Source organism: Echeneis naucrates, chromosome 20 (assembly GCF_900963305.1).
Source record: "Echeneis naucrates chromosome 20, fEcheNa1.1, whole genome shotgun sequence".
In the NCBI taxonomy this organism is placed as follows: Eukaryota; Metazoa; Chordata; class Actinopteri; order Carangiformes; family Echeneidae; genus Echeneis; species Echeneis naucrates.
The window spans coordinates 9,767,043-9,791,104 of record NC_042530.1 but is presented as its reverse complement, the minus strand read 5'-3'; the positions used below and the strand labels follow the sequence as shown (position 1 = coordinate 9,791,104).

Below are 24,062 nucleotides of genomic sequence, written 5' to 3'. Positions count from 1 at the left end.
TCCTGTTAGGGATGCATGGAAGTCATAATCCAGCCCCTTTTCCCATCAACATTCATTTTTCATTTACATTCATTTTTCATTCAAAGTCTCTCTCGGCCTCCCTTTTTGTGTCCTGGGCTGCTCGCCAATAACAGTAGGCTGAGAGTCGGCTAGCTGACTGAAAATACCAAATCACCTCTGTCACTCACAAGCACAGACACACACAAACACACTGAGGGAAGCTTGTTGTTGGCATCCCTCTATTGTTGCGTAATTTCTGTAGACTTGATTCAGAGTGTGTGTCCCAGATGCCCTGAGGCGTAAATCGCACTGTACAAACTAACACACTTTTTTAGTAATCTGTCAGGACAAAATGAAGGAGCTGCTCACTTTCTGTCTTTTTTCCCCTCTCACTCACACACACACACACACACACACACACACACACACACACACACACACATAAATACACATCTACAGCTCAAACATCTGCTCAGTATATTCTACAGAAAGACATGATATCCTTTGCTTCAGCGGCTCCCCTGTCCTATTTATTATGTGCTGAACAGAGAAGAGTCGGAAAGATGAAGGCCAGGCCAAAAAATTCAAGGCAGGCATGAGTGCCCCCTCCACACACACACTAGCAGACACTAGCTCCAACCCCTCCTACCCTCCATCTATCCCTCCATCCCTACTGTGGTGCTTGTCAGATGTCATTACATCACAGAACAACAGAAGGAGAAAAAGAGATGGGGACAGAGAGAAGGAAGGTCGAGGGTGAGAAAAAGTGTGTATGTGAGAAAAGAAAGCGGTCGTAAATGGACACAGGAGAAAAATTGAGTTTGGTGGACACTGCGTGGTCTTTGGTGAGGTTTTGAAAGGAAAGACACTGGGCTCAGTGATTGGAGATTTGTTTTTTTCCCCTCTTAAGAAAGAGGGCAGCTTGTGGGAGGCAGTGAACTGACCATGGTAGAATTAACCTCCTCACAGGAACAAACAAATTACACAAAAAAGCATCAATGCTGCAGTCCAAAAATTCCTCTAATGAATTTTAAACTTCCATTAAAACATCTACCAGTGATGTTTTAAAGGAAATACATTTTAAATTGTAAAAAGGACTGATCAAACTAATGATAAATGAATGATATAAAACTCTGACTAAATTTAAAGTTTTTCTCCAATATTCAGTGTAAGTGAGATGGTGTACTGTGAACTACGATATTTCAATTTACCAGGAAGTACCCCCCCCAAATGTTCTCCACATTAATGAACATGATGAAAACCAAATTATTAACTAATTATGCATGTGAATACATTACATTGTTGAGGCTTTTTTTTCAGGGTTTCATCATATTTAAAGCTGAATTTCTACTTAAGTGCATCACTAACGTAATAGTGCAGATGCTGCTCAGTAAGGTGAGTGATGATAGTTTTAAGACAGAGTCTCATGGATGTATTGATTAAATATTCCGATACAAAAAAAATTATTATTTTGTGCTCTGAATAAACGAAAAAAGAGACCCAACAATCCAACATAAAATAACACACTGAGAACAGAGATCAATCTACACACAATCACAGAATCAGGGCACACATTTCACACATAATTAACATGCAGCGGATTAGAATAATTCTGAGAGATTTGCTGTGGAAGCCTTAATTAGCGTTCTTTGGTTAATTCGTTTTCCCACAGTGTACCTACACTTCAACTTAAAGATGCTGGAGATGTTGGTGAATTGACAGGTGAGGTGTGTGATGAATGAAAAGGGTTGTGTGTTTCTGTGTGAAAATAGAGGTAGTGATTGTTTAATGACTCTGTATTTTCATGTGAGTGTGAGGGGGACAGTGGAAATGTTTAGGACAGGTTGTGTGTTTGAACTCACATGTGTGGAGGCTGTGCTTGTTAGTGGGGCAGTGGCAGTGAATGGAGAGGGAGGGGCTAGAGAAGGCGTGGGCTGCTGTTGCTGTGACAACTCAGAGCTGGCCCCACCAACGGCAACAGCGCCAGTCCCCGATGATGACCCATCAGCACCAGAGAAAACACCTGCAGAGAAATCAGAGATGACAGACACTGACAATGTTAGCTTTTCTGCCATTTATGACCTCAGAGGAACATTCTTGAGAATACAGTGACTCTGAAATCAAATAAGCAAATAAGAAAAATAAATGAAGGCTAAATTCCACTAAGCTGTTTCAGTGTCACTGTCTCAGCTTGCTGGGACTCTTCTATAAAGCAGAGCCATGATTGTCCATGTAGTTGGAAAATCAGTGCTTTTCCTACCAAGTGTCACTCAATTAGTAGCTAAAATTCCTCATTTTCCCTTGAGAATTTTCCCATGAGCCTTAGATTTATTTATTATAATTTTTAAAAATCATTCAAAAGTGAATAAGTGAAATTATTATTATTATTATTATTATCATCATCATCATCATCATCATCATCAACAACAACAATAATAATAATAATAATAATAATTATTATTATTATTATTATTATTATACCTGCCATCTCACTATTTTGTATAGGCAGCAATAAAATATCTTTACACAGTAAATTAAGTGAGGTGATGGCAATTTGAGAAATATAAATAGAAAACTGTAACATTAAAGCATTTTTTCCCCAAGAGCTTTTAAACAAGATGGAGCAATAACTTTTACAAATTTTACTGCAGATAATTAAAAATCTGTCAAATGTAATAACAGTTAAATATCTGAGCACACAGTCAGATTATTTGATTCAGTGATGATCATAAAAACTTAATTGACAATAAACTAAAGTTCAAATGTACAGAAAGACACATGCTGACCTGGTAACAGCAGACACAAATCATACACATTAAGCTTTAACAAACTGGGACAGAAGAGAGGAGGAAAATCAATCAGTGCATTCCTGCCCTCTATGTGAATTATGTGCATTCTTTGAACCTATTCAGACAATTCACAAAATTTTCTTCACACATTAAAAATAATACTACACGATGTGAGTCTCATTTTAAAATCACCTCCACAAACATATTTTCCTTCATTCACAACAATGTGCGCGGTCTGTTCTCTTATCTGTTTGCTCTGTCTGCCTCTCCCTCCCTCACACCCCCGCTCGCCCACTAACCAGGGATAAGCCCTGCCCCTGCCCCCCTTTGACCCCTGCAGAGGAGGATGGGGGGCAGGGGGAGTGCCCCTCAGCCCCACAAAAGCCTGAATGGCTCAGGGCAGCACACATTCACTGGGGGAACAAGAGATCTTTGTGCCAGGAGGGGAGGGGTGGAGGGAGTGAGTGAGGCAGAGCAAGAGAGACAGCGCGAGCAATACGAACACTACATGGGCCGACATACTATTTATAATGCTTTGTAATATTCACTAGAAAAATTGATACCCAAAGCAGGACTGCTAAGTCTGAGAGGGCATGTGCCCCTGCAACATTTTTAGCAAATGGATTAGAGGCCAAACAAACAGCTTATCAAATCCTACCGACGAAAAAACTATTTAACTCAAAAGGATATAGCATAAACAGTGCAAATAAAAGGAGATAAAAAAGGTTCGCGTTTAAATATAATATACTATGACATAGATTAATTCAAATATTCTGAATTAAGATACCATTCACGAACCAGTTACTTTTTTAGATGTTTTAATGCTATTTGAAAGAATGTTTGAATTTTAAAACTTTAATCTGATCTTGTTAGTGATCTTACATAAATGTGCATGTGTGTGGAGTGGAATATGAATATTAATGCCACTTATAAGTGTGCAAACTGTTTGTACAATTTTAAATTGTAAGTGAAAAGCAGGATTAGATTCACTAGCATAGGTTTAAGGCTTATTCATTTTTCATGAATTGCATCTGATTATTTTATCATTTTAATTAAAACTTCTTATTTTAATACAAAAGAAGTAATTTACACACACACACCTGGACTTATAACAACTTATGACCTGCTAGTGTGATCAATAACGTTAACACCCTGAAGCTAAGATACCTCCATTGCCTTAGTCTCCGTTCCTTTTCCCTTCATGCTCACTACAAGTCTAAGCTTAAAAAATATCAACATTGATTAATTCAAGCTGGTATTATCTCAATAGGAAATCTATTGTGACTGTTTATGGAGGGTTAAGTCCAATTTAAAAAGTGGATGACCTCACACAACACAGCTGATTACATTTTTTAACAACTAAGAAAACTAGGGTCTTGCATCTTACTTCTTAAATAAAATAGAAAATATTCTGACCAGAATTAAAATTGAATATGGATAAAAAGAATGAATCATTGCAATAGAAAGATACTTCTTATTCTGACTAATAAATAAAAACAGAAAAAATTAATAAATAATAAAATTCAAAGCAATATGTAGTGGGAGAATGGCCACATTAAGGGGAATAAATAAATAAATAAATAAATAGATAGATAAATAAATAAATAAATAAATATGTGTGTGTGTGTGTGTGTGTGTGTGTTGCCTGTCTGTATATTACAAAATGAATCTTGGCTTGCAGTAGTTTGAGGTGCTCGCATTCAACAATATCAACAGTTATGAGGAAGTCGAAGTTAAACCACACATTCAGGTCTCAACTGTAAGAAATCTGTGCTCCTGTAAATACAACTGTAAATGTATTTTTCACAATGTAGTTACTCAGAATTGTACCTTAATACGAAACATTACCTTTTTTGTTTGCAGTATATGTGTCTGTGTCTTGTTTTTCTTATAGCTTCAGTCTCCTGTTTTGCATCCATTGTTTATCTTCCCTGTTTAAAATTAACTATTTAGATATTGTTAATTATTATCATCATCAATAATAATAATAATAATAATAATAATAATAATAATAATAATAAAAAATTCGAGCCACAGCGCAAATTAATTTTTAACATGCTGACTAATACTAAAATTGTTGTAAATATAATATGTAAATACATGGTAAATATCATAAATCAGGGAGAAAACTTTTAATCAATTTTCACAACACCCTGAAATTTTCTTTTTTTTTTCCTACACAAGGACTAAAAAAAATATATACTTCATGCAAGGGACCAAAACAGCCAATAAGAAAGGAAAATAAATAATTAACCAAAATAAGCCTTAAACCTTATTTCTTTTTTTTGTGTCTTTTCACTCCCACTGGCCTGAATATTTTTATGTCCACTCCAAACCCACTACACTCAGGCAGCCTGTCCGTCCCATCAGTGACCCCCATGCAGTCAAAGATTAACCTAGCCAAAATCTAACCCGCTGCCTACCCATCCACCAAACACATATCTACTAGCTAACTATCTATCCATCAGCACAGTGCAGTCAGCAGATGGGGTGGGGGTGGAGGGTATTTAATGCCAAGATCCTCCCCATTACTGCCCTGCATTAACCCTTGGCTAAATATTTACAGTAGGAAGAACACACAACTCCCTTTTTCTCTTTTACTCACACACACACATTTTTCCAATGTTCTTTTACCAGCTGTGGTCAGAAACATCACCACTGCTATGGGGAAAAGCCTGAGCATCAAAAACAGAATTATTTACAAATTATCCTCAACAAGCACTACTGGGGAAAAAAAAAAAAAAAATTGAAAACACGCAAAACACCAGCCCATAGGTCGAATTCACCAAGTGCAGCTTAACTATAGTAAATTTTAACACTAAACAGACCTCTGAACACATTACTGAACATCATTTTTTATGGTTAAATAACTTGTGCTTATACTATTGGAAAGACTCAGCAATCCATTTTGTTTTCAATAATTTTAGTTTGCAAATTTACAGGACAGAAAAGTGTCTAATTTTTGCATTCTGACTCCTTTAATAACATAACACAAATACATAAAACTAAAATGTGACAAATTAGGAATTTCTGTTTAATATTCACCTTGTGTGTATTTAAAGATATTAATCCTCAATTCAGACAACAAAACCATGGCAAAAAAACCAAGTGTTCAGAACCAGTGTGTTGTTCAACAACTACCTAGAAACCACATCATTACTCCTTTAAAAGCTACTCTGCACTGAAGAAGCATAAGTATTGATTAATTGTGTTCTGCTAGTGCTCCAATATGATCATTCTGACACTGACAGGTATTATCCAATATTTAGAATACACTGTGAAGGACAAATGTAATTTAACAGCATGAAATAAATAACTTGGAATAAACAGCACCAGTTATTTACTGAAAAAGTTGGACTCTGAAACAGATAACCTGAGTTATAGACAAAGAGACATAAGGAGAAGAATGTTATGTAAAAATGTTTAAGAACAAGAGAAACTTAGTGATTATGATTCATTAGGCTGCTCCTATGTGGGCTCAGTGACAGATATTCATCTAATCAGAGCATGTATTTCTTTATTTGCACTTGGTCCCACTAGCATTCCCAATATACGTTTAAACTGTATACAAAGCTCAACACACACTTCAACACCTATAATTACCAAAAGCATCAACAGGTGAGGTGGAAACATGAGGTATAAGCGGAATATAGGTAAGAGAAACCAGACAAGAGACAGGAGAGAAACAAAAGGGTCACGGAAGAACGTGGGACGTGTGGGTTGTAGCGAACTATTTCCATCAGTAGAGGGTAACTCCAAAGCATAAAGACAGTTGCCAAGCAACTGAGAACGATGAAAGAAAGAAAGAAAAAAAAAAAAACCCAAAACAAAACATACAGACCACTTACATGTATGAGAAAAATAACACACAGACCTACACTCAGTAGGTCAATTATTAGACTCAAGTCTAATAATTTGCTGCACAGAGGGAATCCAAACAAACATTTGTTTAATTCATCAGCATTTGATGGTCAATAGCAGAAAAAAAATCCTCAAGTCAGGAGCTGGATGTGAACAACAAACAATGCTAACAATGCCACCTACAGTACACACCTTCTCAAATGAATAGGAAAGTATGTCCAAACTTTTGGCCTGTACTGTATGTGCCATTTCCATTTTGCTCAGACTGATGACCCTACAGAGAGCAAAATGGGCCACAACTTCATAAATCTGGAATTAATCCAGTTCTTTTCAACAGTTTGGCTCCTGACAACAATTCGTTTCTGCCTATTTGCTTGGAAACTGAAAATTGTGATGGTAATTGAAAATTTAGATGAATGAGAGAGTATCTCTCATTTTGACACCTGTGAGATCAGGACTCTCAAAAAACATCCATTTTGTGAGACCATGTTGTGTTTTGTTGGTGTTACGTTTCAGTGTCTTCCTCACCTGGCCCAGTGGTTGTGGAGCTGCCGTGACTTTGCAGACTCCCGTTCCTGAGGAGTGATGGGGACTTCTGAATCCCACCACTGACGCCCATGACCCCCAGCCCCCTCTCTCCTCCCCCTCCAACTCCCACTCCTAATCCGCTGCTGGAAACTAAGCCCGGCCGACCTGAGAGTGTTGAGGATGAAGAGGAGGAGGTGGAGGCAGTTGAGGAGGAGGTGTTGGCTGTGGAGGAAGTAGGGAGAGTCAGGGAAGGAGCTGGCTCTGAAGGCTTCACATCTGTGGTGAAGCAAGGTCCAAATCTGTTTCGCCAATTGCCCTTCTTTTTCTTCTTCACCCCATCTTCCCCTCCTCCTGCCACAGCTCCACTGATAACTGGTCCTGAGCTGGAGGGCTGCGGCCGTTTGTATCCAGTGGAGCCACCAAGGCTTGTCGTCTCACTGGCTGCGAGACTGTGGGAATTCTCATACAGTTTACCGCCCACTGCAATGATAAGAACGCAGAAGTGCATACTGTATAAATTACAAAGTCTGCACACTCCTAGTGTTTTTTGGTGGTTTCTTGGAATCAGATCCTCACCTTCATAACGGAGTACGAAGACAAATAAATGTGCTAATGAACAAGCAAAGTTGGAACCATGGATAACTTTTGCAAAAAATGAAAATGACTAAATGATGATTTAATTTTAATGATTTAATGAAAGCTTTAAAAATTAATACAAATTAATTTCTGAATGTCATGAACTGATCATTTCAGTCTTGTATTAAAATGACTACAAATTAAAAAATACTATCTGTTTACATTTTTCCACATTCACTGGTGTAAAATATGTGAAATCAATCCACCAATCCATCAATCTTCATCTTGCTTAAATCTAATAATATCCAATACAGTTTTGGAATAGATGCATTTTGACCCTTTTGCTTCTAAAAAGGACAAGAGTTTTGCTTTTACTGCTCCTGCCTATGTAAAATGCAGTAAAACCTTTAATAACTATTGGGGCATCACCGTCATAGTCAGTAATGCAGTAGCCAGAAATAAATAAATGATGAAGCAAATGACTTGCAAGAAATGTGCAACTGAGAAAATCTTTAAATGATTAAGTGCCTGTCACCTGCAGAGGCTGTAGTAGCCGACATCAGAGAACCAAAGAGTGTTGTCGTTCCATCTGATGCTCCACCTTCTGAGCTTGGTTTCACAAGACAGCTGCTGAAAGACGGTGGGGAGGAGAAGGTAGTTCCACCCCCAGGACGCAATGATGAGTCAGAGAAACTTAAAAAGTCTGAAGAGGAAGGAGCAGAAGGCGTCTTGCTGGCACTGGTCAAGAGGAGGCCTGAGGGGAAGAAAGACAGTTGGACAATAGAAACAATGACAGACAGATGATGATCAAAAGGAGTCAACAAAATGAATAAGCAAGAGTGAGTTCAAGTAAGCAAAGGAAAGAACAACACAGAGGAAACCGGCATTACAGCTTGGAAAAGTTTCCGCTCTACTCTCCTTTCCATTATCATGGAAGCAGAAGAACAAAGATAATCAAAATAAGCATTTTGTCCGCTCTCTATCAACTCAACAGTCAGCCCTCAGTCATAATGTAGTCCTACCAAGTATGAGAAGAACAGCTCACATACTGAGCGATAGCCAGACATACACGCCATTTCTCTGCTAGTCACACACACCTAGGAAAGGCCTCAAGGTTGTGATATTGCAAAACACAGGAGCTTGTTGTAAGTACTGACTCCTTTCAGTCCCTGACCTCCTCACATGTTTTTCTGTGTTTGTGTATGGAGGGGGGATTTTTTCCAAGACAGGACCCCAGATTAGTTGAGACGAAACACTGTCATCATTGCCATCCTCTAGAAGGCTGGTGCCTGGCCAAAATGCAGCCAATGACACATCGCACACACTAACACATAATACTTGGATCACACCCTGATTGTGGTGTTTAATAACAATGCTGCAATTTTAATTGTGTTGCATTTGCAGTTTTTCCAGTGGGTGGGTACAGGAGTTATAGAAAATTTAGCATGGTGTTTTAGTTTATTTTTTTATTGTTTGCTAAATTGCCAGAAGTGGGAAACATACAAGACATTTTTCAGCCATCAATTCACCTTGGTGGAAAGGCCCAGTAGAAGCAGACACAGATGTGGAGGATGTTGCCATGGTGACCACGGCAGAGGGGAGGGGTTTCCCTGAGGAGGTGAGAGACTTGCGGCCGCCTCTCTGTCCCACTGCGTGACTTCCGCTGCTGTTCTTTTTATTCTTTACCTCAGATGCCACTTTTCCAGTGTCTACAGTCAAGCCATCTTTGGAACTGCTGCCGGAGTGAGAAGAAGACACTTCCTGAAAGTTGGCATTAGTGAAACGGGCGGTGCTGTCATCTAGTCGCTTCTGTGAGGATGTGGGCAGGGAGGTGACGCCTCCCCCTGAGCTGCTGCTGTTGTAGGTCTGGAGGAGGAAGGTGAGAGGGGAGGGATTGATTGAAAAGTTATAGTTGTATGGAAAGGGAGGACAGGAACCATGAGAAGAGTTGGACCACGTAGTGAGAATTATCAAAATAATGCCCATTGGGAGAGGGAGGAACGAGAGAAAGGTCAGCAGGAGGGCAGGATGTGTGTGGGATTGAGAAGAAGGGCAATAGAAGTAAATCAAGCTATTGAAAAAACAAACAAAAAAAATAAAAATAAAAGAGTCAACCAGTCACTCGTGGTGTAAAATTAACTATCCAAATCACCTTTACCCAAAGCTAAGGGACCGAGGAGAAGAGGAATGGCCTCACCTTGTCTGGGACCATGATGTTTGGGAGGACGAGTGAGGGAGACATGTCCATGGAAGTCTTCTTGTGTTTTGGTTTGTGCCTGTCTCGCTCCTTATGTTTCTGTAGATGGAAAATAGAGGGGAAAAATATAGAAACAGATGATTACAGCTGCATAATGCATTACACATGGAGGAGAAATTAAGACAGGGAGAGAGGAAAAAAGCACTATTATAGCCACGTGCATATTGGTAAAATTTGTGTTTATTAAAAAAAAAAAAAAAAAAAAAAAAAAAACCCGCCAACACTACACATGGACATATACAAGTTGGAATATATTCACTGGTGAGACTGTGTGTGTTTGTCTGTTTGGCTGAGAGAAACAGCGAGAAAGAGGGAGCATTGCATTTCAAAGGCTCAGTCTGAGATGAAAGCTTAGAGATCCACTAACACAAAGAGAGTGACGGAAGAGAGATAAAAAGGGGGCAGGAGGCAACAGGAATTCAGCTCCAGTTTAGAGCAGAGTGTGTCTAAGTGCCTCATCTCGAAAAGCACAAGGTCTCATTGTTTCATCCAATCATATCCTCCTCCTTGGACCATCACATCTCAATTTACACCCTAACGCACGCACACCGCCACCTCCTCTTGCACCCCTGAGGTGGCGACTGGGTGCCAGCACATTTACACTTCATGTGCATGCCATGCACCCTGACACTTCTCGGCCCAGGCATACAAGCAGACAGGTGCACATACGCACACACGCACTTTTACATGGACCCTCACAAGCATGCAGGTGCACATCCCCACCGGCAGATGCACTCTGGGAGTTAGGCGGTGAAAATATGCAGCAATCCTGAGACACGACATGGGATTCAACATGCTTGTGATGCTCAGTGTCATGACAACTCAGAAAAAACCAGAGACTGCCCCTCCCCCCTCTTCTCCCCTAAGGGTCTAGTTGAAGAGTGATTGCATGGAGGATGGTGACAGTTTAGCCAGACTTCCTCTCCGAGTGGCAGTTAACAGACATCACCAGCCAAATCAGGAGATAGCAGCTTCACTGTAACCTCTCAGCATGTTGAATTCCGGTGAAGCCAACACTTTAGGGAAAGGAGAGAAGTGTTGCAGTGTTTGGCTCATGTGTATATTTGTGGGTCTGTGTGGTGAACTTTAAAACAGCAGGTAGTGCTTGTTTTCTTTAACCACTGACTTCTTAAAATAAAGTTTCCACGTTTAATTTCCTTGCCAGTAGCTTGAAAATGCTGTAAATGTTATTTAAATAGAGTGAAGCAATCAGGATTGGGACTTTTTATTTTTACTGCAGCCCTCAAAAAATTTTGTTATTGTAGATGTACATTATTTTCTACCCTTGACTTATTTTGTATCCTTGAAATATTTGAATCTCCACATGAATGAGATGCAAGGATTAAAATTTTAGTCTAAACCAGGGTCCCTACATCTTTATAAACATTTAATTCAAGGACTTTTCAAGGATCAGTCCCAGTTGCTTCGAACTCAAGGACCTAGTGCAGCATAGTGTGAGACATGAATCAAGGCTATTATACCACAAAGAATTTTTATAACGAGACCTAACAGGCTTTAAAGAAGCTCATGGGCAACAATTAAAAAGAGAAAGAGGTATGAATGGTGTTGGCCTTCTGGGAAAAAAAAAAAAGTATAAAAAAATCATGTATGTTGAGCAATAGAAACAGCAGCTGATGAACTGAAAAACATTGAGACGGTTGCACATTGCTAATATATTGTTTGGATATATGTATCAAATTAACTTAAAAATATATAAATTCAAGCTCTCTCAATGACCCATGTTCCAATTTATGTCCACTTTCAATTTTTTTTTTTATTTTAATCTTTTGTCTGGGTTGCATTAGATCAATGATGGTAAAAAATTCAGAACTTTCAGTTGGTTGGTTATGTTTATCAGCATTAAATAATAATAGCTAAACCATAGACTGGCTTTTTTTCAAAAATTATTCACCTTTTAATTTTCACATTAAATTTCACATATTTATTAGCTTTCTTTTAAAGTATTTTTCGTATGTTCATCATTATGCAAAAAAAAAAGAAAAAAAAAAGAAAAAAAGAAAAAATTCCCCATATGTGAAAAGCCACTTCTACTGATACTGAGACCAGATGACCAAAGAGAATCATAGGGAGGTGTGATTTTTCCATAGAGAAAGAATTATCCAAACAGCGTCTACTTCAATAAAAAGAAGAGGAGAGGTACCTGAGAGTGCAAGAGAGACAAAGAGCGGCAGAGACAGAGAGGGAAATTCTTTAGGATTCCCTTGTTGTTTTTCATTAACATTCCAGAGGTAGGTGTTGATGGAGAGAGGCTGAGCTGAGAGGGTCGGGTAACGCATGTACACGTACACACACGTACACACACACACACACACACACATGTACACACACACACACACACACACACACACACACACACACACACACACACACACACACACACACACAGCACTGGGCGTGGGAAACATAACACGCACACAATGTAACCCTGACATACTCTTATCAATCAGGTCAATTGATTATACAGGCAGAGACAAAGCCTTTCAGTGTGCGCTCTCCCCTCTTTCTCTGCTGCTGACCATTAGCATCCTGATCATTTGACATGTCCAAGTGGTCTTTCAGACTGTGTGGGGTAAATATGAGTGTAAGCGGAGGATGAGAGCTTAGTCTATTTATAAACACACTCTCAAACAATGTGTGCTGAAATCCTCTTTGTCAATGTCAAACGCTGATCATGAGTCTGACTAGAATAGAAACACTGTTCCTTATATAAGACACAACGCTCAAATTATGTGCCCGGGGATTTTTAGTGGCATCATGATTTTTGCATCTGGTCAGTAAATCTAAATACACTAAATTCAAATTGAAGATACTGTGCCTTTAACAGTAATGTGATAATTTTTTCCAATCTATTGTTTGATAATTTTGCTAAGAAAATTATTGAACATAGTGAAAAAAAACCCATTAATAAACTTTCTTGGTTACCAACCAACAGCCCAAGTGCAAAAATATTCAACTAATAATGAAAAAAAGGGAAGAGCAGCAAGGTTGAGCAGTTTATATCAGAAAATTCTTCTGCATTTGAATGAAAAAAAATATAATAATAAATAACAGGTTGTCTAAACCCAAACTAATTACTTTCCTGTTAATTTAACTACTTAATTATTGTATCACAATTTGAATTGATCAAGAACTTAAACTTAACATTATTACCTGCTGAGTGTTTAAGCTTGTGGTACTTTAACCTGCATTAACATCCAAAGGAAAGAAATTAAAAGTCAAATTTTACTTAGAGTTATAAAAATACCATGTTGCAAAGACAAAGTGTTGCTTTTTAATTCAATAAACCATGTATTTTAAGTGTTTCACAATTCAACACAATGACCCCAGGAGAAAGATGAGATGGTGCAGACACAGAGGGAAGGGGTGGGTGGAGGAGAGGTGAGAGAAGACAGGGAGAAATGGAGGAACAGGAAGTAAGGGGGAAAATAATCCACCCGGACCCGGCAGGAATTCCCCTACGCAGTTTCCTGCAGGATTTCTGACCAGTCAATGTGCATGTACATGTGTGCGTTTCCTGCAGGCTTTTTCTGAGCAGCCACTGTGGAAGATCTTTTAGCTTCTTCTGTAATTTGAGTGGGGGGTTTAAAATGAGGTGGGTATACATCTGAGCCCCCAAACCACAAAAGAAATGCATGTGCAAACACACACACAAACAAACTGAGCTTACTGATCTCTGACCCTAGAAGGTGGATGGAGCATGTGTGTATGTGTCTGTAAGTAAGAGAGGCAGGTAACGTTAACAAAAGCCAAAGCAGCAGGACTATAAAATATGCGCACAAAGACATCACAAGCTGGATTCCACTGCTTCATGTCTGAAAATCTATCGTCTTGTTTTATCACTTTCTATCTAAATCAATTACTACACCTGGCAAAAAGAAAGAGAACAGGATCTTTAAGCATCAAAAGGATTTGGGAACAGTAGCATTAACAAAATCTCTCCTGAGCTGTTATATAAACAGGTTTAAAAATAAATGCAGCATCTCAGCGTGGTCCCATCCTCCATCTTTTGGTAATTTTATCTGATATGAATCGTTTATGCCAGTTGTTGATACTGTTGTGTTTTATTTGCAGCCGCTTTTAAACTTAATTTTCCATCTTTGTACTTTTCTAAGAATTTTTCCATACATTTTCACGGTTTATATTGTTGGCAAGGTGAATGCAGAATTAAAGCATATCTTTTCCAAGTAAACTTATCTGATGCACACAGCTATATTTCATAGAACAACATGCTTGTGAGCAAAATTGTCTGAGGTGCCCCAAGAAATACAAATGCCTGATGTAGTATCTCGTGTGCTACTAAATCTAAAGTTTTATTTTGTATATTATTACACCCAACTGCATACACTGCTTTATAAATCTCACTCCAGCACTAATATGTTTCCTATCCTATAAAATCTCAGCACTGATGTCTGTTAGTAAGGGTGCTGTGGAAATACCAGGGCTGAGCATTTATTGGAAAGATCAATAATAGGGAACAGAAGACTTTTTCAGTCATTACAACAGCTAAACTGTCAAGTAATGAGTGTGTTTTTGCTTTCGTTTATTTTCTACATCAGAGGGGTCCAAATCCGGTCCTGAAGGGCCGCTGTCCTGCTTGTTTTAGATATTTCCGGCTCCAACACACCTTATTCAAATGAGTGACTCCTGATCAGACTTCAGCAGAGCTTGATGACGAGTTGATCATTTGAATCAGGTGTGTTGGAGCCGGAAACATCTAAAACCTGCAGGACAATAGCCCTCCAGGACCGGATTTGGACACCTCTGCTCTACATGATACAATGACAAATTAATTTAAAATCAAGCTCATTAATATGGTAGAATTACTGTAGGCAAAAAACAAAAGGCTGAAAACCATGTCTTATCTTCTGTGAATTCTGATTTTACACTGCATGTACTACTAACAGGCATGACTGATTAAGTCACAATAATGCAGCATTCATTCAAGTCTGCGATCAGTGGTGGATAAAGGTGTGCTGCTATCAAACAACTCTTCTTACAGACAATCAAAATGCAACTGATGCTGGGTTTATAAAAACACAATTTCAGCAGTCCCTTGGACATAAAACTCAAGGTCTTTTACTAATACATCCCAATTAAGAAAATGTGTGACATAGGTGTTGTCTCAGGGAATACACCCATTAAAAATTCAATCAAGACACCAAATGCATTCCTTTCAATTCTAACCATCCATTTCAACCTTATTTTTCTAAAATCTATTGACAGCAAGAATAATGTTCAAGGCCAAGGTAAACATTTTCTGGGGGTTCGTTTAGTTGACTTCTTACAATATCTTCAGATACAAATGCAGAGACAGCTTGAAAAAATACCAGGCTACTTTGCTGTGATTGTAGTACTTAATCAAAACTATACATCCCATTATTGATTTACATTATAATTTAAACAAAAAATGTCTTCTTATAAATAATAAACTGAAAGACTGTCATTATGAATGGTTATTGAAAAGCCATTATAAGAGCCACTTATTAATAATATTATTGATCGATGGTTTTACTGCGCATTTGCCTGTCCCTCCACAGTGTCAGCATGTAAAAATGAAGACGTTTGTTTCTGGTGGAGTCACATTCGTGGGTGGGAGGCATAGAGATGGTAAGAGCTGAGGGCTGTCTTACCTTCTTGTCCTTGTCTGGGGGTCTATCCATACACTGAGAGGAAGAGTCACTTAAGCTTTGAGACCTACTACCACGGCCCCTGCTCCTTCGCTAAAAGGTAAAGAGGAACTCCAAGTTACTGGATGAAGTCCACAGAAAAGAGGCTAAAATTAGACCAAAAAGAAAAAAGAGAGGAAGGGGAAAAAAAAAAAAAAAAAAAACTCCAATTAAAAAATAAATAAATAAATAAAATTAAAGAAAAAATAAAAAAATAAAAATAAAAATAAAAAAGTCAACTAAAAAATGCTGACTGAACTGAAAGATAAGTCAAAATTCAAAAACAGTCAAAAACATTATCATAAGCATTGGTTTCCAAAAGTGGTGGTTATAATTAAGCTTATTGGTCACTACAGAGTAAAAGGTGCTTGGTGGCAAAAGGTATCTAAACAAAAATGCATTACGCCTCGAATGTAGGAAAGGTCATTCATGTTCATACTATCAATGACCAAATATAATCATGAGGTAAAGTCATTCTAGTGTAGGACAACTATCAATACCACAATAAAGGGAAAAAAGCAATAGCCCAGATTAATGGGTACAGTAAAAACACAAACAACTGTGAGTTTGGTTTTCTTATCATCTCCTTTGCATTACACTTTTGTAGGACCTTGGCTGTCAATCACAACAAAAACCAGCTGGTTTATATTATCTGTTGCCATGGTGACAAAAAATGAATCCTCCAATTACAGCCATATTACCTCAAGGTGTAGACCAAGGCTTGTGTTTATCCAGCCTGTATTGAAAGGTACATATCTGTGACCAGGGAGTGTGTTTCTTTTGGAATTATGTAAAACTCAAAGCAAACCTGTTCCAGCATTGGAAAAATCCTCCTCTGTCCACTGTCCGAATATGATAGTACTGTCTTGGCTCAATCTGAATTTCAATTCTAACATGCTCATGTGTACTACATAAGAGTTAATGGCCATGGCTCTTGCTCAACAAAACTGATACTTTTTTCTTAGACAATATGGTATTTTCAACTGTACAGAACAACTGTCACTGCACAAGAGCAGCTAGGGAACAAATGTTATGCAACAACGTTTGTCAATCACATGTACAGAAAATATCTAAAAGAAACAAAACAAAGTTGTGTGCAGCAAACTCCAGTTCCAGCTGATGCATCAATGGGTACGCTTACACTGCTAAGAAAAAGCACAGTCTTGATAAAACCGCTGGCCAAATGGAAATTTCAAGAGTGCAGATTCAGCAAGGATAATCAAAGTTTGAAATTAGATTTTGTGATTAACCGAGTCCAGTCACATACTATATGTTGCTAACATGGTGTAAACATCCATCAAGTTGGATCTTATGAAAGCTACTCTGCTAACAACATTGCATTCTTCATAATTGATTCCCGCTGGTACATTCCTGTCATCCATACAATCCCAGCTTAATGGCATTATGCCCCACCATCCAAAGCCATTCATACACAATCAATATACCAGCATGAGTCTTTTCATCAGTGTTTGTTAACATTGTAAAATGTCATTTGTATGTGTGTCTGTGTGGAGTGAGTGTTTGAGTGATGATACTTTTAAGCCTGTACTGTATGTCCATCCAACCACCAATCTACAGACTTCTGTCAAGTTCCTGTTTTTTTGCCTCCACAGGCATTTTCTTTTGTTAATGTGTATCGTAAAATCATATGTCATATATTCGATTGTTACAGTTATGTTCATGTATCTTCTTCAATCCAGTGTTATCTATCTGAGTGGAGCTGACTACCTTTTACACATACATCATGTGGCTACATATTCAGAAAACATCTGAAAAACCAAAGAGACTTTGACAACCTAAACAGAAATGAGATTGAGAAAAATCCTCATACACCGTTTGAAATTGAATGACAAGTAAAATAACATCACAACATGTTGATCTCATGCTTATTTAAATAATTTTCACTATCAATACTGTATTAATATAGTGTTGATGAAAAGTAGTAGTAGTAAAAATTTTTGAACGGCACTAAAGTAACACTATTCACTGGGAGAATGCATCTACTTTGAAAAAGACATGACTACACTGTTACTTTTACTCAATAATAGAGTGTAAAATGACAGGAAAAGCACCAAAGAACTAAATCGCTTCAAGATAAACTCCCCCCAAAAAATGTACATAAAAAAATCTATAATGGCCTACAAGTTCTGTTTGACTGTCCAGCACAAAAAGAACCATTCTATCACTTAAAACCCAAACCACCTGATTATGTGGGCCACTGTCAGAGAGATTAAGAGGATCAACAGAGAAGAAGGAACAAGCATCGAAGGAAAGGCACCGGCGGACGGTAAAGGACAGGTGGAATAGAGGCAAACAGCAAGGAGTGGATGGCTTGGTCTAGAGATAGAGGAAGCAGATGGGTGGAAAGATAGAAGAGAGTGTAAGGCCCAAGGTCAAGGAGAGACAGGAAGTTGCCTGAAAGGAGAGAACTGATCAGGAAAGAGAAATTCACATGGGTGGAAAGACTGGGATGGGGAGGAAAGAAGAGGCTAGTCCTAAGGGGAAGGATGAGAAAGGGAGATGGAGGGGGCAAAATAGAAACAGAAATCTCTCAGTGGCAGCAGGGAAATGGCAAGTCGTTTACGAGATGAAAGGTATTTATGTGTTTCAGGTAAAGATATGTGTGTGTATGTGTGTGTGTTACGTCTTCATAGTCATTCCTCTTTGCTGTTAGTGTAATAGAACACACAAACCAATTTGTTCATAGCCATGCAACCTTCAAGATACTAAAGTGCATAAAGAGCCATGTGGAGGAATTAAGACTTTGGCTGTTCCAAGCCCTCAGTACACACTAGTTAGAGTGGCCTTATACACATATAGACAAACTACTACAACAAAGATCAACACCTGGGTCTAGTACAAGTTTTCTCATTTGACTTCTATTCTAAAATTTAATTAGACAACTTTGCTTCTCGGCTAAGGAGCACATTTGATGATTAATCATATTAAACTTAATTAATTAATTAATTAAATAAATAGATAAATAAATAAATACAAATAATCTAATTTGTCCCTACATGTGGAAAAACAGGTTAAAGTTGCTATTTTTCTATGAAAGGAATGTGATGTGTAGTGATGTGCCAAGTTGTAGTTTAGAATAATTTAGAAATCTAAGTCTGATTATCCCATAAACAGAATAGTAAATAGAAAACTTACCAATTTGCTGTGGTGGTATTTGCAATATCCACAGTACTTGACATTGTCTGCATCCGATCCTTGTTCCTCACATAACAACCCTGCAAACTGGGCACTGTGGCACAGAGTGATGCAAAGGAAATGGGGGTATGTGAAAGAAATATTTGTGTGACAACCTATTACAAAGAGACACACAATACCAACAAGCCCTAAAGTTTAACTGATTTATATACAGGGAGCCAGAAACAGGTGGACATTAAAATCTCAACTCTTTAAACTGGATTTAAAGGAGTTCTTTTTCAAATTGTTTAAAACTAATGTGAGTCAGCCCATGTTGGTGGCATAGTCATGTAAAGAAAATGAATCCAAAAACAAATTCTATTTTACACTTGACCCCACAGAACTTATAAAACTCTCAACATGCACAATATCTCAAAGGTTGTGCTGCTAGTTGACAGCATATCAAATTTACAAGTCTTCACAAGAGTCTGAAGGAAAAACGAAGGAAACAGTCTCCTCCTTTGTTCAGTGAGGTTAATGTCATATGAATGGGTCTCACCATGTGACGTGAAAGGCCTGCCTGCAGCCATGTTTGTTGCAGGTCATGCAAGCTCCAGTGGCGGCTTTACTCTCTCTGCCTTGGTCCTCGCAGATGTAGCATGTCTACACACAAACACAAACACACACACACACACACCAAGATACACACGGTTAAGAGAGCCTATTTTAATTCAAAAACAAACTCAATTGTTCATAATAACAAAACAAGTTTGTTTTTCTGACAAGTCAGAATGTGTAGATAAAGTGTGTTACCTTGTTGTAGCGCTCATGTGGCACAGACTGGAGTACTATGGGCTCCATAGTGGAGACATTAGCAAATTCAACTTCAGGTATGTAAAGGGCACACACCACATGGGCCCAGCCTGCAAAGAAACAAAAGAAGCATCAGCATACGTATCACACAATGAGTAATCACGGCTGGCAAACGGGGGTGTGTAGTTGTACATCCCAGTTTTAAATTAAGAATTATAAAACTTGTGCTAATATCAGGATTATGTCCTAAATCAGCTGTCCCCTTCCCCTGGTCCGTGGGTTTTTTGAACCGGGCTGAGCAGAAAGAATAAATAACTTACATTATTTATGTTTTATTTATAATCTGAATCTGAACTATGTTTTATTTTGACAAATGACCAGATTCTCTCTGTTACATCCATCTATGACTCACTCTTGACACATGTCAAGACAAGTCTTTGGAAAGTTTCTTTGTGAAGGGGAAAAGGCCCAGTGAGGAGAGAGAAGAAGAGCCTGCGACTTCCATGAAAAAGAAAGCTGCATTTATGTTCGGGGTTAGGGGGCAGAGAGGATGTTACTCATGTTATGTTGTTGGTGCGATGTTCAGTTTTTATGCTGATCGTATCATTTTATTTTGTTGCATTTATCCGCCACAACTTAAAGGCCGGTCTGTGGAAATATTGTCTGACATTAAACTGGTCTGTGGCACAAAAAAGGTTGGGGTCTGCTGTCCGAAATGGAAATCAGTTATAGAAATTAGATTTTTTTTTAGTTCTTAGTTTAGAGTAAAACTAAAATTCTCTGATGGAAATATGAGGCACAAACCCCCCCCAAAAAAATATGCGCAATACATCACTTATTTTATGTATGTGTATATATATATACACACACACACGTGTGTGTGTGTGTGCGCGCACGTTATTAGTTGGGTCAGACAAAGAAGAACACCACCTCATCTGTACATTACAAGAAATATGTTGGCACTAAATGCAAAACAGATTTTTTTCTACACAATTGTGTTTGCTACATTTGATTTAAATTGCAAATTTTTGGGGCATTTTTATACAGGTTGGAATAAAACAACCAAACCAAGACAAAGGTGATCAAGCACCTTTTCTGACCCAACATGTTGCACTATATAAAAATTCATATCCTGTGATTCTGTTAGCACATTGTTATTCACTGAGGATAAAGCTCATATACAGGTATTTCCTAGTGAGCTTTTTTGGCCCTTTGTAAGCAATGGAAAATATAAAACCAAGGCCTGCGGCTTCACAAAACAGATATCGACTTATCACTTCAATGTGTCAGTCCAAGAGACTTCGACATCCCAGACGTTCAAGTGGGCAGCACAAATGAGGTTAACTAAGTGGGAATAATTCACCACACAACCTAAACATTTTTTAACACATTATCAATTAATTAAGGAAATTGAAGTTTTGGTCATATTTATATATCATTAAAAAGAATAATGCATGTACACTGATTCTAAATCATAGAAATTTGACTAGACAGGGATCCAATCCTTGTTGGACACATCAAGTCATACATTTACATAGAGAACAGATATTTCAACTTTAATTGAAGCTTGAGTCTCAAAGAAATGTAATTTGTAAACTAGTAGTGAATCTATCCAAAGTGCTGACACACACAGCTGCCTGTCAGTGAAGACAAACTGGGGGCGGTAGAATGACAGAAGGGTATGGTGGAGTGGCAGCAGAATTGACAACAGGCTGAGGAGGAGCTGAAGGAGGTGAACGGGAGGTCAAATGGAGGTGGGAATCTCCTGCCATGCTGGAGGTGTCTGTTATTCCCCATAGCAGCAACAAAAACAGGCTTAAACTTACAGTTGAACCCCTGACCTGCCTTTGACCTGGTGAGCGGGACAGGGGGAGGAGGACAGAGGGCGGGACGAATAGAAGGGAATGGGTGTGAAATGGGGGCATGTTGTTGTTTTGAAGTCCCTCCAAGAATCTGGAAGAGGCCTATAAAACAGGACTATAAAAGTGGCGCAGTCTTCCTCCTCAAAGTAAGCATTCACACTTTTACTACCCCAAACTCAACAAAACATCTCTTTACGAACATCCCTTCTGCAAGAGGTTATCACAGCCCTATAAGTTTGGTCGCAGAGCTACATCACAATATGGCCAAGTGCAACATCCAAATCACAGAAGCTACAATTTCTTGACAAAGCACTGACAAGCATTGTGATGTGACAGAGATTCCCAAGCCAACAAATAATATTCTCCTCCAACAGAAATCTTTTTGTTTTCAGTGAAAATGAGACGAAAAATCATAGTTCTGACTTTCACAATGCCAACTTAATCTGAACATGATTTATTTGCTGATTGATGATTTGTTTTATGTGCTGTCCTACTTGCTAAATTTAGCTGATAACTAATTTGTGTTCCAATAAACTGACAAATTGTCAAAGAACTGTTCCTTCTAACATGTGTGAGAGTCTTTAAGTGTGTTGAAACAGTTACACCCAAACTAGGTAAAGAAGAGCAACTTGTGTTCATGGTTGTCACTGTCGCAGGTAATGAGCTACATGTGCTTAGAAACTGAACCAGTTCAACTAAGAAATGTTCCGAAGGGAGGGTACTCGCAGTACCACCACAAACACAGATGTGACACCTTTGAGTGTGCTATTTTTTAAAGTGACTATTGATGTTATGTTTAAATTCATCTTATACAGAGGACAGCAACACGTGAGTAATCACATCCTCCAAAGGCAAAACAGGAACTATGGCAAACAGCTGTAAACCTTCTTCCCCTCCTTAGGTTTCCTTTCTGTGCCTGCTACATGTTAAAATACTGGATCAATCACCCAGCCCAGAATAATCCCTTTGCTCCACTTTATCACACTCAAGCTTGAAATAACAGTAAGCAGGACACAGATCAACAAGTGGAAAGGAACTGACAAGAAGAGAGAAATGGATGGCATGGGGAAAGAGATGGTTAGGGAAACATGGGAGGAAAAAGAGAGGGGAAAAAGAGGGAGAGAGGGGTCATGGGAAGGGTAAAATAAAAGAGAAAGTAGTAAAACGGTGTGTGTTAGTGTTGTCCTGATGCCTCCCTGCAGGCCTGGACACAATCCCACAGCTGTGCCTCTCCCTCTCAAACACACACACTCACATACACACAGAATATTTACAGTCTCCACCAAGCTGACCTTCCAATGAACCCAGAGAGGAGACTCCTCACAGGCCATGCACTATACCCATCCTGGCCCGCCCCCTCATAAACATACACACACACACACACACACACACTCATAAAACATGGACTGGCAAGAACGGTACAGAGAGGCAGCACACACAACAAACAGCAACATAACTCTCCCAGCACGCTCACACCCCTTAAACTTGCCAGTGACATGCAATTAATGAAAAAATACACAAGAGGTTAACCACAGATGTGTGTGCTTGTGTCTGTCTGTGTGCTGCCAAAAGGGATTCTACCTCCGTTGTCTGTCCTCTTGAGGGCTCCATCTTTGTGGGGACACAGCTCACATCTCTGTGGGTAAAGAGGAAACTTCAGGTCAGATTCAACAGGTCTCCTTCATCTGCTCAGAGTCGGGTTAATACTCAATATGACAAATGTGTCAGAGTGAGCTCAGCTGGAAAGACGTTCTGACTCGGGCACAAAACTTTTTCCAAGTGAGCACATACAGGGGGGACATATAGTGTATAAATTATGAGTACAGTGTGTGTGTGTGTGGTCTGTTACAGATCAGAAAGACTTTCATGTCCTCCTTTTTAATTTCTTTCTTCCTATTTTTCTACCATTTCTGTTACATGTCATGCTTCACAAAAACATATTTACAAACCTCTTAATTTGTTTCCCCAAAATACTTTGCAATGAAATATTTTCCCTATTAATCATGCAGTTGGTTGTCACTGATGACAATAAACTTTCAATTACCTCCTAATCTTATAAAACTGTTCAAACCTTTCAAATGTAAATACTCAATTGCCCAAAAGGCCTTTGTTAGACAAACCAAAATCACAAGAGACTGACTCCAAATGTTTATTTGATTTAAACCACTGAGTACAGGTTAAGAGAGAGGTGCCTTACTTGGCATATTGGAGATTTAGAAATATGGATGGACATTATTTACATTATCTTCAATTAAAATAACATTATGCACAGAAAGCAATATATTACTTTACTACATGTATATATCATTTTCACTTGAGAAGCCTAAGAATGAAAGTTTTATCAGATATACTTTTCAGGTAACTGTGCACAAAGTCCCTCTTTGTGAAAACCCTCAAACTCCCACACAGCCCAATGAACACTCTAATATTATTATTTTCTCTTTTCAATTACTTTTGTCTGAGGATATTTTTTTATTATCTTCACAGGATTGTTTGGTACTGCTAATGTTTTGTATTAGCCAGCTTCACAGCCTTATATATTGTTTTGTACATA

At 38.5% G+C, this 24,062-nt stretch overlaps 1 protein-coding gene across 3 annotated transcripts in view; it reads right to left on the bottom strand.

Annotated features, from left to right (window-relative positions):
• mllt10 (MLLT10 histone lysine methyltransferase DOT1L cofactor) overlaps window positions 1-24,062 on the bottom strand; it is a 40,727-nt gene that overhangs the window by 9,961 nt on the left and 6,704 nt on the right. For 2 of the 3 annotated variants that reach the window (XM_029529446.1, XM_029529448.1), the window contains exons 3-12: window positions 23,090-23,144; window positions 19,647-19,756; window positions 19,393-19,496; window positions 18,855-18,948; window positions 15,663-15,752; window positions 9,952-10,050; window positions 9,284-9,620; window positions 8,290-8,508; window positions 7,179-7,658; window positions 1,863-2,023 (exon numbers count right to left, since the gene is read on the bottom strand). In XM_029529446.1, the coding sequence (XP_029385306.1) occupies window positions 1,863-2,023; window positions 7,179-7,658; window positions 8,290-8,508; window positions 9,284-9,620; window positions 9,952-10,050; window positions 15,663-15,752; window positions 18,855-18,948; window positions 19,393-19,496; window positions 19,647-19,756; window positions 23,090-23,144 (1,749 nt within the window). The remainder of the gene's footprint in view (window positions 1-1,862; window positions 2,024-7,178; window positions 7,659-8,289; window positions 8,509-9,283; window positions 9,621-9,951; window positions 10,051-15,662; window positions 15,753-18,854; window positions 18,949-19,392; window positions 19,497-19,646; window positions 19,757-23,089; window positions 23,145-24,062) is intronic. The other variant, XM_029529447.1, reaches the window with a different exon arrangement.